At 41.8% G+C, this 12312-nt stretch overlaps 2 protein-coding genes across 2 annotated transcripts in view; both read right to left on the minus strand.

Annotated features, from left to right (window-relative positions):
* The window catches only part of LOC142543584 (protein FLX-like 3), a 76118-nt gene that overhangs the window by 56559 nt on the left and 7247 nt on the right, over positions 1 to 12312 (minus strand). The gene's annotated exons all lie outside the window — the stretch shown is intronic.
* On the minus strand, positions 9 to 2174 carry LOC142543583 (uncharacterized). The gene is made up of 4 exons (XM_075650932.1): positions 2013 to 2174; positions 1038 to 1260; positions 880 to 943; positions 9 to 736 (listed from the first exon to the last, which is right to left on the minus strand). Exons 2-4 carry the CDS (start codon positions 1229 to 1231, stop codon positions 422 to 424), a joined length of 573 nt encoding a protein of 190 aa, XP_075507047.1. The 5' UTR covers positions 1232 to 1260; positions 2013 to 2174; the 3' UTR covers positions 9 to 421.

Below are 12312 nucleotides of genomic sequence, written 5' to 3' on the forward strand. Positions count from 1 at the left end.
ACGCATCATCATTCAAAGCATGATATTATAGCAACTTTTGGAACCAATTGAATACATTGTATTTATCTATAAAATTATAATGTTTTTTCCCATAATATATACAAAGCAAATGGGGCTACAAAAGATAACGACTCGATACCATGTAAATTTCTCTATTATACAATCAAATCTCAACAATGACCCCCCAAAATGGACACAAATTACCAAGAATCCCCCTCATCCCTTACACCATTACAAAGAGGGGGGTAAAATCGGTTAATACAACGACTTCCTTTAATTACAGACACTCCGAAATAACATTATATATACACTTTTTGGACAAAAATTATCAATAATCCACCTATTACTCACACAACCAAGATTGTGCAAAAATCATTTTCTCGTCGAAAATCGGCTTGGATTCTTTGTACAAGTACACTCTCTAGGCCAGGGCCGGGATGCTGCAGTTTCGCCTATCCCTGTCGAGGCAGTCGAACCCCTCGACCCTCGCGGCCGGATTGTTACCAAAATTTGCTCGAACACATCCACCCTTGCGAGTGGATGATGGGGAAGGGGCTAGACCAGACCCTTCTGCTGATGGAGTTGGGATCGCACGTGGTGAGACGGGGGTGAATTTTTCGTCCCCGAAACGTGAGTCCCGAGTTAGTGGGTTAGATACTCTACTCGGCGGTGACCCGGGAAAAAATGGGGGCGACGAGGCTACATGGGTAACGGATTGATCAACACCAGAACCACCCTGTTAGATTGAAAAACCGAATTTCAGAGGCGAGTTGAATGCTCTAAATAAGAAACAAATTTTTAGCTACTATTATTAATTGCAAGTCATACCAAATGAATGATCCATCCATTCCCAAATAAGGGTTATATAGCAAAACTAACCTTTGCAAGAATGATGTCAAGCAGTTCATTTCCAGCTTTAACTTCACAAATCTCTTGCTGATGGCTGTTACCAAAGAAAACAAAAATAAAAAAATAAGAAGGCTTAAAATAATTAAAATGAAAGACCAGAAAAAGGTACGTGATATTACAAAATTTACCTGACATGCCATCGGAGAGGTCTCATAGAAGAAAAGTCGGTAAGGGTGGTATGGATTAGGCCGAGCCGCCGCGGTTTTGGGCAGACAACAGTTTCTTTTTTCTCCATAGATCTTCCGCCACCGCTGGCCGTGGTGATCCCTATCATCTCTTCACAGGAAACAAAACCCTTTTTTTGAATTGCATAGTGATTCATCTTTTAAATATCTTGAAGAAATAATACCCCTGATATGGTAAGAAAGGTGAAATCTTGGTTAGAAAAATAAATTCAAGACAAAGGAATATGATAGATCCGTAGACAAGAGGGACGCAAACAACCTGAATTAACTGGGAATATTATAAATTTGTTTCTTTGATTTTGTTTTCAGTGATTAAGATCCGGACAAAGCGGCTAAATTGGAAAAAAGAGTCGGGCATATTTTGACTTGTTCTTACAGACAAAACAAAGAGTGCACATACAAGATTTAAAAAATATTTTCCAGTGGTCATAGACGAGAAACACACAGATCTGTAGAAAAAATCGAAAGTTTTGTTTTTGTTTTTATCTTTCTGAAATAAGACGCGCTTTGGGTTAACAAATCAAGAAAGATCTCACGATCCAAGCTGAAATATTAAAAGATGTAACGAGAATTAAGCTGAAAATTTAACAGATCTGAAAAGACAAACATTTTTCGAATTCCATATACATAGCATATCTAATACAATCACAAGTCACCAGACTAAGAACTCAACTCAGAAAATATATATATTCGCACAAAAAAAAAAAAAAAAAACAAGATTCAAGCTTCTTCACATCAAAGACTTGTTTTGTAATTTTCAGGAAAACATTTCGAACAGAGCCCACTTCAACATACAAGAATCGCAGCAATAGTACTACAAAATCACACGAAAAAAGGTTTTTCCAGAAGTAGCCCACCTCCATCCCAGCTGCAAGAAGGCGAAGAAACAAAAATTAAAAGATGAGATCAAAAATTTACCTGGAAGAACTGTACACGATTGTGTAGCACCTCCAAAAGGGGAGGATTCCAAGAGAGGAAAAAATAAAAAAGATAAAGAAAAAAGAAAAACAAAAAAGAAGAGCAGAAATAGTCAGGCTCGGGCAAAGAGTGGAGAGGGACTTCGGATCGTTTCCTTTGTATTTATACAAGACATGGCAAGGACTAACGAGAGACAAAATAATTTTAATTTTATTATTTATGCTAATAAAATAAATATTAATATAATTGAACAAGAGATTCCATACTGCATGATTTTGTTTCCATCTTCAACACTTTTTTTTTGGTAATATATAAATTATACGAAATTAGTATGAAAAGTTTAAATCTAATATTATAGCATGCAGAGATAATTCTTATATGGCAACGGTTTGTGTTAGACGGTCTCACGGGTCGTATTTTGTAAGACATATATCTTATTTGGATTATCCATGAAAAAATATTACTTTTTATGCTAAGAGTATTACTTTTTATCGTGAGTATCAGAAAAATTGAACTGTTTCACGGATAAAGAGACGTAAGACCGTTTCACAAGAGATCTACTCTTCTTACTTCTTAGACGAGACTAGTCGAAATTTAGCCCCCTACCAGAAAGTTTTGAAAAAATAGAAAAAGAAATTGGGAGGAGCGTTAGTGGTTGGGATGAAAATTAATTATCTATTAAAAAGTAGATCAGGGGTCTTTTTTAAATATTAATTTATATTTTGAAGACACTAAGCAAAGTGATTATATATAATAGCTGTAACATTAGAATAATGACGTTTTGTTTTACTTTATTTTATAGGAGCCAAACCTACGGAGTGAAATTTGACCAGTCAAAATATAATTATGGTAATAACAAGCTTCCGCGCAGAGAAGGTGTTTAACGTGTTTTTTTTAGACAAATCCTTTCCCTAAAAAAACAAATTAATTAGACAATTACTTAGGTATGCATTATGAAATCATTTGGACTTTTAAAAAAAAATTTGAGGAATAAATTTTAAATGATTTTGTTTTGTGTAATTTTGAAATGTGTCATTTTGATTTATGAGTTTAAATGAAATTTAAGCATATCCAACTTAGTGTTGTTGGGATTAGATATGTATTTAGAAGATGTGAATTATAAACCCTTAAAATAAACTTAAATGCAATTTGACCTTGTCTAAATAGTAGATAGCTATTTATGTCTTTTTTCTTATTCTGCTAGATTAGATGAACATGTTGCTTTCGAACTTCCGTCATATCTTGCGTTATTTACTTCTAGACTACATGAACATGTATGTATTCAAGTTAAAAGATGAATGTAGGCAGATATAAAAGAGTGAACATATAGTAAGCAAACTCATTCTATATCTATTTTTATTTCACTTAGGAAGAAATTCACTTAAAAAAACTTCGATTTATATAATTTTTATACAAATTTACTTCGATATAAGGCTTATCACACTGCCTAAAATAAAAAATTTAGTATCTACAACAATAAAAAAATCTTTTGAACCATCGGTCCAGACAGAAACACAATCACAACTCTTTAACAGTTCGCTTGAGCAGCTAGAATTGGTAAGGTAACACTGAACGAATATTAGATGATTTGATAAAAAAAATATAAGCGAGTGCCATGTGACCAGCTAAAAATTAGAAGATTTGCGTGCTAAAGACTTTGCATATAATGTTGAGCGCATATGATCAGAATGATAGCTTGATAAACGCTTTTTGGTAATTTTCTTCAGCATTGAGTCTCCATATTTATACTTGAGTTTTTCAACTGTCAAATCATTTCCAACAATCACTTGTAATGAGATCTGATATTAAAGCAAGTTGTCTATTGTTTCCTTTATCTTTATAATACGTCGTAATAAATGCATCTTGATTTGTATCTAAATAAGATAACAAACGACTTCTAAAAATTTGGTTCACGAGAGAAAAAGATTCTGCAAATAATTTTTTTTTGTTGGATGACATTGAATTGTCTAGTAACGTTCTGACAAATCAAGCTTGACGTATGCATTTGATATGCTCATTGGTTGGATTTAACAACGAGCTAGAGTTTCAATCTGTAAATTGGTCGGACATTTTGGATAGATAGTTTTGCGGTCTAACTTGTATCTTGGATGACTAATTGTCCAGTTTGATATTTACGAATACAAGGAAATAATAACTAGAACTGAAACAGTTCAATATTATTTATTATCACCAAAATGAGACATTTTGAATCTAAGACGTGTGATATTAAGTGATACCCTCGGATTGAGGATGGGCTCAGCCCACTCTCGGTAGCCCACCTAGTTGAGGACCCGGCCTTCGGAGGACATCTGGGAGGTCATCCCAGCCGACCTCCCATATCACCAGCCCCGTCGATTGCAGAAGCCGACCTCCTGAGCCGACCTCCCAACATGAAGCTGAGCCGACCTCCAAGACGGTGATATCGGGATGATTGAAGACTTCTCGGCCGAGCTCCCGAGCCGAGCTCCCGCAAGTACCTGGCGGCAGGCGGGCTCATACCTATGAGAGCTCTTATTCAGACATTAAGCGCGTAGCCCATAGAGATCAAAGCCCAGAAAGGTAAAGCCCATTAAAGATCTAACCAAATCTGCCACAAGATATACCCAAATCTTTCAAGATTCTGAGGATCTAAACCTACCAAATCAAGACTCTATCGTTCTCCTATAAATACCAGGTTTCGTTCACTGTTTATTCATTCATATATTCACATTCTCTCAGCACACACACTACTCTCTCAAATTTTCTATTCTCTGACTTGAGCGTCGGAGGGGCTACGTCGGAACAACCTTCCGGCCCCCTTCTAACGTTCTTGCTCGTGTTGCCAGATTTCGAGAGCCCAATCCGAGCTCCCCGAGTGACGTGCCAACTTCCCAGCCAGCGTTCCAAGGCCTGATCCGAGTTCTCCAAGCGAGGATCTGACCTGCCAGTTAGCATCACCGATTTTAGCATTATCAATTGGCGCCGTCTGTGGGAAAATACTGATAAGACGTAGACATGTGGGGACGAACAGGTAGAAGAACAGGCCCTGCAGGAGGTCGAGGCCATGTAGGAGGTGACCGAGGTCCTGAAGGAGGTCAAGGAGGCCCTCGAGGGGGTCAAGGGAGAGGAGTGGCTGATCTTAGCCTAGACCAATTGGCCCAGCTGATTAATAGATCTGTGAATGAGGCCCTCTGTCGAAATCGGACCCCATCACCACCACCGCAACAACTTCCTAATCCTCCTCCTCCTCCTCCTCCTGAACATCTAGAAGGCATATGGGAGGAATTCAGAAGGCTTGGCAGACAGATGGGAGGCCGACCTCCCATGCTGGACAGGGAAAGCCCACTCTCTCCCGAAATACTGAATGAGGACCTCCCTGTTAACTTCCGCTAGCCAACTGTTAAGGATTATGATGGGAGTACTGACCTTGAAGAACACCTGGGGAGGTTTAATAATTCCGCTCTGCTCCACCGATACCCAGATGGGGTCAAATGCCGGGTCTTCCTTATCACCCTGGTAGGACCCGCTCAGAGGTGGTTCGATCTGCTCCCACCGCATTCCATTGCCAGCTTCCGGGAATTCAGCACCCTTTTCATAAATCAGTATGCTACAAGCAAGAGATACTTGAAAACATCATTGGGTTTGTTCAATTTGAAACAAGGAGATGCAGATTCACTGAGGGACTTCATTAGGCGATTCAACAGTGCAGCCTTGGAGGTCCCTGTTGCAGCAACAGAAACCTTGGTTAATGCTTTCACACAAGGGCTCCGAGGGGGACAATTTTTCAATTCCTTGGTGAAAAAACCCCCCCAAAGTTATGATGAGCTCCTGAGCCGGGCTGAGAAATATGTGAACCTTGAGGACGCACAGAGGCAAAGGCGAGTGGATGTCCGACCCGGTGATAAGGATAAGGGAAATGAGAAAGTGGAGCCGAGCAGGAAGAGACCTACGGAAAGAACAGAGGAAAGAGGCCGAGGCCCTAGACCCTTCCCCTATGCCCCATTGGCCATGAGCTTGGAAAGAGCCATGGCTATTTGCGAAGAAAGAAGAAAGTTAGAGCGCCCGAAACAAGCCGAGAGGGGGCCGCGTCTACCTCCTTCAGATAATTTCTGTGAGTTCCATCAAGAATACGGTCACCTTACGAATGATTGCCAGAGATTGGGTGAGGAGGTCCAAAGGATCATGCAGAGAGACCCTCACATGAAGAACCTCTTAGCCCGATCGGAAATAAGGGGCCAAGATAATAGAAGAGGCCGAGGACCTCCCGGGGTGAACCAGAGACCACAACGCACGGAGAACCGACCCAACCAGGGTGGTCGGAATGACCCCCCGTGACAGCAAGGGCCTCAGGTCCAGCAGATAGCTAATGACCCGACCCGAGGTATAATCCATATGATAACGGGCGACGCCATCGACGGGGACTCAGGCAGAGCTCGCAAAGCTCATGGTCGAAGATTGGAGAGCCTGGGGTTGGACCTCGCTCCCAAAGCTGACCCTATTATTAGCTTCGGGCCGGATGATTTAAAAGGTATTGTGGCACCTCATAACGACGTCTTATTGGTCACCCTTACGGTCGCCAACTATGACGTCGCAAGAATCTTTGTCGACACCGGAAGCTCAGTTAATATTCTTTTTTCAAAAGAACCCTTGATCAAATGAAGGTGGAAGGCTTTGAGTTTGATCCTATCTCTACGCCTTTATTTGGCTTTACAGGACATGCGGTTCAGACCATTGGGCAAATCATGCTCCCCTTGTCTTTAGGGGCGGGACCACACTGCATCACCAAAATGACATGCTTTACTGTGGTGGATGCCTCTTCTTCTTACAATGGTATACTTGGCCGACCTGCCCTGGCTGACTTCCGAGCTGTGAGCTCCACTTACCATCAAAAGCTGAAATACCCTGCAGGGAATGAGGTGGGAGTCGTCGGGGGAGACAAAAAATCCTCACGACATTGTTATGTAGATGAGGTAAAGGTGGAAGTCAAAAGGTCTCGAACCGAGGTAGGGATGATTGTGACCCAACCAAAAGTGGTCTCAAAAAAAGAGGTTCAGCTCGCATCAGAAGAAGAGCCGGAAACAATAGAAATAGGGGTCCAACAAAACGTCAGGGTGGCGGCTGATCTTGATCTTGAAACTAAGCATGATTTGCTGGCTTGCTTGAATGCTAACCTTGATATATTTGTGTGGTCCTCACAAGAGCTCCGAGGGGTCAGCCCCAGGATCATGGAACACCACCTCAATATACTTCCTGAAGCTCGGCCAATCAAACAGAAGAAAATGCATTTTGGTCCCGAGAAGAACAAGGTAATAAAGGAACAGGTGGATGAGTTACTTAGGGCAGGGCACATAAGGGAGGTCTTTTTCCCGACATGGCTATCAAATGTCGTCCTGGTCCCAAAAAGCTCTGGAAAGTGGAGAATGTGTGTCGACTTCAGAGATCTTAACAAAGCCTGCCCAAAAGATTGTTGCCCCTTGCCAAGGATAGATCAACTGGTTGACTCCACTGCAGGTCATCAGTACCTATGTTTAATGGATGCTTATCAGGGATACCATCAGATCCTCCTAGCAGAGGAAGACCAAGACAAAGTGAGCTTCATCACCTCCGATGGGACATTCTGTTATGTGGTAATGTCTTTCGGGTTAAAAAATGCTGGAGCCACCTACCAGAGGCTCATGGACAAAGTCTTCTCAGCTCAGATCGGAAGAAATGTGGAGGTATATGTGGATGACATTCTGATAAAGTCCAAAAGCTCAGCCGCCCTTATTGAAGACCTCCGTGAGACCTTTGCCACTCTAAGATCCTATGGGCTGAAGCTGAACCCGCAGAAATGCACCTTCGGGGTCAAAAGTGGAAAGTTCCTTGGATATATGGTAACGGAAAGAGGAATTGAGGCCAATCCTGAAAATGTAAAAGCTATTCAATCTATGACACCTCCTGGAAATCTCCAGGAGGTCCAGAAGCTGGCCGGGAGAATTGCCGCCTTATCACGATTCATTTCAAGAGCAGCACATCGAAGTCTACCTTTCTTCCGAGTTCTCAGAAAAGCTAAGAAGTTTGAGTGGGATGAAGAATGCGTGAAGGCATTCGATGATCTGAAGAAGTATTTGGCTGAGCTTTCCATACTGGCCAAGCCGGCCCCGGGAGAACCATTATATGTTTATCTCTCGGCCACTGAAATGGCCGTCAGCTCAGTCTTGATCAAGCAGAGAGGCACCGAACAAAGTCCCGTATATTACATCTCCCACGCACTCAAAGGAGCAGAGCTCAGATATACTGTGGTAGAGAAACTAGCTCTAGCTTTGGTCATGACAGCTCGAAGACTGAGGCCATACTTCCTCTCTCACCCCATTAACGTCCTCACTAATAGCCCTCTCGGGAAAATAATGATGCATGCTGATATCTCCGGAAGGTTGGTGAAATGGACCACTGAATTGGGAGAATATGACATTCAATATGGACCTCGGACCGCAATCAAAGCGCAGGCCTTGGCCGATTTCCTGGCTGAGACTTTGCATGTCGAGGTAGAAGACCTTTGGAAAGTCTATGTGGATGGCTCATCCACCAATGAAGGCAGCGGAGTTGGAGTATTATTGATCTCTCCGAAAAGGGATGAACTAGAGTTGGCTGTGCGGCTAGACTTCAGGGCATCTAACAATGAGGCAGAATATGAAGCATTCTTAGCAGGTCTAAGGGCAGCTCGGCAGGTTGGGGCCGCTTGGTTTCACATCTTTTCCGATTCTCAGTTGGTGGCCCATCAAATGAATGGATCTTACGATGTCAAGAATGAAAGACTGGTGGAATACGCAAAAGCGGTGGAAGCAGCTAAAGAACTCTTCACGGAACTTGTTTTCAACCAAATCCCGAGGGAAGAAAATGAGGGAGCTGACTCCCTTGTTAAAATGGCAAGCTCGCTTCACAGCTCGAAGACGAGATATGTGGTAGTCCAAGTGGAACTAAGTCCTTCACTCGACTCCCCATCTCCTGAACCCGAAGACAATGACTGGCGTGCTGAATTATTGGGATACATGAAATATGGGGAGCTGCCAAGAAATCCGAAAAAGGCATATAAGATGAAATGGAGGAGCCTTTGGTTTATACTTGTCGATGGAGTTCTCTACAAGAGATCATTCTCTCAACCTCTGCTCAAGTGCTTAGGCCCCAAACAAACCAACTACATGCTGAGGGAGATTCATGAAGGCTGTTGCGAAAATCACTTGGGACCTTATTTCTTGGCACGGAAGGCACTTCTGGCCGGTTATTTCTGGCCAACTATGCTAAAAGACGCCCTAGCCGTCGTCAACTCATGCAACAGTTGCCAACGTCATGCTAAGCTCCAACATCAACTAGCCGCGCTAATGAAGAGTATTGTAGCGGCTTGCCCGTTTGACCAATGGGGAATTGATATTATGGGACCTTTTCCCATAGCCCCAGCTCAGAAGAAGTTCTTGCTGGTCGCCATCGATTATTTTTCAAAGTGGGTGGAGGCTGAGGCGTTGGCTAAGATCACTGAGAGTGAGGTCCTCAAATTTCTCTTGAAGAACATTGTTTGCAGGTTTGGGGTCCCGACAAAGTTGATATCTGACAATGGAAGACAGTTTCAAGGAAACCAGATCCAAGCCTGGTGTAAGGAGATGAAAATTCAACAGCATTTTACCTCCATGGCTTATCCTCAGTGCAATGGCCAAGTGGAAGTCACCAACAGGTCCTTAGTGCAAAGCCTTAAAACCCGACTGGGGAATGCAAAAGGAAAATGGGTGGAGGAACTCCCCAGTGTGCTTTGGTCATACGGGACTACTCCAAAGATTGGCACCGGGGAGACACCTTTCAGCCTAGTTTATGGGAATGAGGCGGTGCTCCCAGCAGAGATCGGCGAAGAAACCTCACGAGTAATATTCTATGATGAGCAAAACAATGAGAAGCGAGCTGCGGACCTAGATTTCATGGAAGAAAAGAGGGAAGTCGCGGCCATAAGGATGGAAGCCTACAAGAGACACATAGCCCAATCCTACAATAAGAAGGTCATCCAGAGGAGCTTCCAGGTTGGAGATCTGGTTTGGAAGAAGATTCAAGAGGCGGAGGTAGGAAAGCTAGATCCAAGATGGGAAGGCCCGTTCAAGGTGGTAGAGAAGCTCAGCTCGGGTGCCTATTACTTAGAAGACCTGGCGGGGAAGAAATTGAAGAGGCCTTGGAATGCTTTTCACCTCCGCAAATATTATGCTTAGATATTGTTAGAGCTTTAGTTTCTGTTATTTTGTCAGTTACTTTTGTTGGAAGGACGTCATGTTTCAATACTTTATTCAGATCTATTAATAAAACTATGCATTTTTGTTAAAGATTATTGCAGATAAGGGTTTTCACCCTCAGTCAGTCCAGGAGCCCAGAGCTCACCTCATCTTGGTTACGCCAAGTTTGAAAGGGTTTTCACCCTCAGTCAGTTCAGGAGCCCGGAGCTCACCTCATCTTGGTTACACTAAGTTTAAAAGGGGTTTTCACCCTTAGTCAGTTCAGGAGCCCAGAGCTCACCTCATCTTGGTTACGTCAAGTTTGAAAGGGTTTTCACCCAGTCAGTTCAGGAGCCCAGAGCTCATCTCATCTTGGTTACGCCAAGTTTACAAGGGTTTTCACCCTCAGTCATTGTTGCGTATTTTCTTGATTGCTCGCAAACGCACAAGTTATAGTAAAATGTATTTTTGAGTACAAGTGTCGATCCCACGAGGAATGTGTATATAACTGTATATTAGTACTTGTAATTAAAATAGTCTAGACTTTATTTAGAAAAATCAATTAAAAGATTTGTTTACAAGAATAGCTATATTGAAAATGGATTAAATAAAATATAACACCAAACTTTTTAGCAAATAACAATGGAATAAAAGATCTAGAGGTCCGATTTCACTCAACTATCCACCATGTGTAATTTCTTGTAGCTATTTTGTAAAACTCCTTCTTATTCAATAGCCAAGAATCATATAATTACATACTCCCTCTCCCGAGTGTTAGTAGATTTTAGTTATCTAAAATTTGATTGCAATGTTCCCATCAATAATCTACAAATAAATAACACATCAAGCACTAGATTCTCTATAAGCTTCAATAGCATTATAGGCCCTCCCAAACTCTGTAAATACCATTGATGTATTTTTTTCTTTTTCTTGTTTATAATTTCCTCTTCCGAGTGATAAATTGTAAACATATAAATCATTTTTTCTTTTTCTTGTTTATAATTTCCTCTTCCGAGTGATAAATTGTAAACATATAAATCATTCAAATTATGGCCAATAAATTGAAAGCATTAAGATTGAAATAATACAAAAGAACAAGATGAAGAACTTAAATAGCTTAGTTCATAGATTCCAACACATGGTTTCTAGTTTTGTTCCATCATTCCTCTAGAAATAAAAATTAGTTCATAATAACACAAGTAAAACAACAAAACATGGTTCTAAAAAAACAAGACATATCAAATGAAAAATAAAAGAAAGAAGAACTTAGAACAAGAGTTTGAAGTGTTGATTCCGTCCCCGGATTTGTGCAAAAAATTTCTCAAGAACTAGATGAACTTGAGTTTTCAATCATCTAGCAGCAGCCTTCCCTCTTTCCTTGGCTCCTCCATACCCTAGATGGTAAGAAAATGATGTATTTTATAGTCCTCGACAAGCCTCAATCCGCAGCACACCATTATCTTGGACTTCCATGCGCAGCACACCAAGTTACAGATTTTTCGGATTCTGTCGTGCAGGGACCGCGGGTGCGGTGCAGAACCTACCGCGGGTGCGGTGTTGCTTCTGGTGTGCAAACGCAGGTGCGATACTCCTTTTAGCGCGGGTGCACTGTCTTACCGCGGGTGTGGTGCTACATATACCGCGGGTGCGGTGCAGCTGCTGTATTTTTCTTATCTTTGGCACTTTCCAATTCAACACTTTAATACTCCACACTCTCATTCTAAGCTTCCAAACTATAAAAACAAAAACAATAACAAATCACATAAAACCTGCACAAGAATCACAGAATTTCAAGTTAAAAACAAGTAATAAAAGTACAATAAATTGCACTTATCAGTCATTTCAGGAGCCCAGAGCTCACCTCATCTTGGTTACGCCAAGTTTAAAAGGGGTTTTCACCCTCAGTCAGTTCAGGAGCCCAGAGCTCACCTCATCTTGGTTACGCCAAGTTTGAAAGGGTTTTCACCCAGTCAGTTCAGGAGCCCAGAGCTCATTTCATCTTTGTTAAGCCAAGTTTACAAGGGTTTTCACCCTCAGTCAGTTCAGGAGCCTAGAGCTCATCTCATCTTGGTTACGCCAAGTTTAAAAGGGTTTTC

This window comes from Primulina tabacum, chromosome 4 (genome assembly GCF_025594145.1).
Source record: "Primulina tabacum isolate GXHZ01 chromosome 4, ASM2559414v2, whole genome shotgun sequence".
NCBI classification, from domain to species: domain Eukaryota; kingdom Viridiplantae; phylum Streptophyta; class Magnoliopsida; order Lamiales; family Gesneriaceae; genus Primulina; species Primulina tabacum.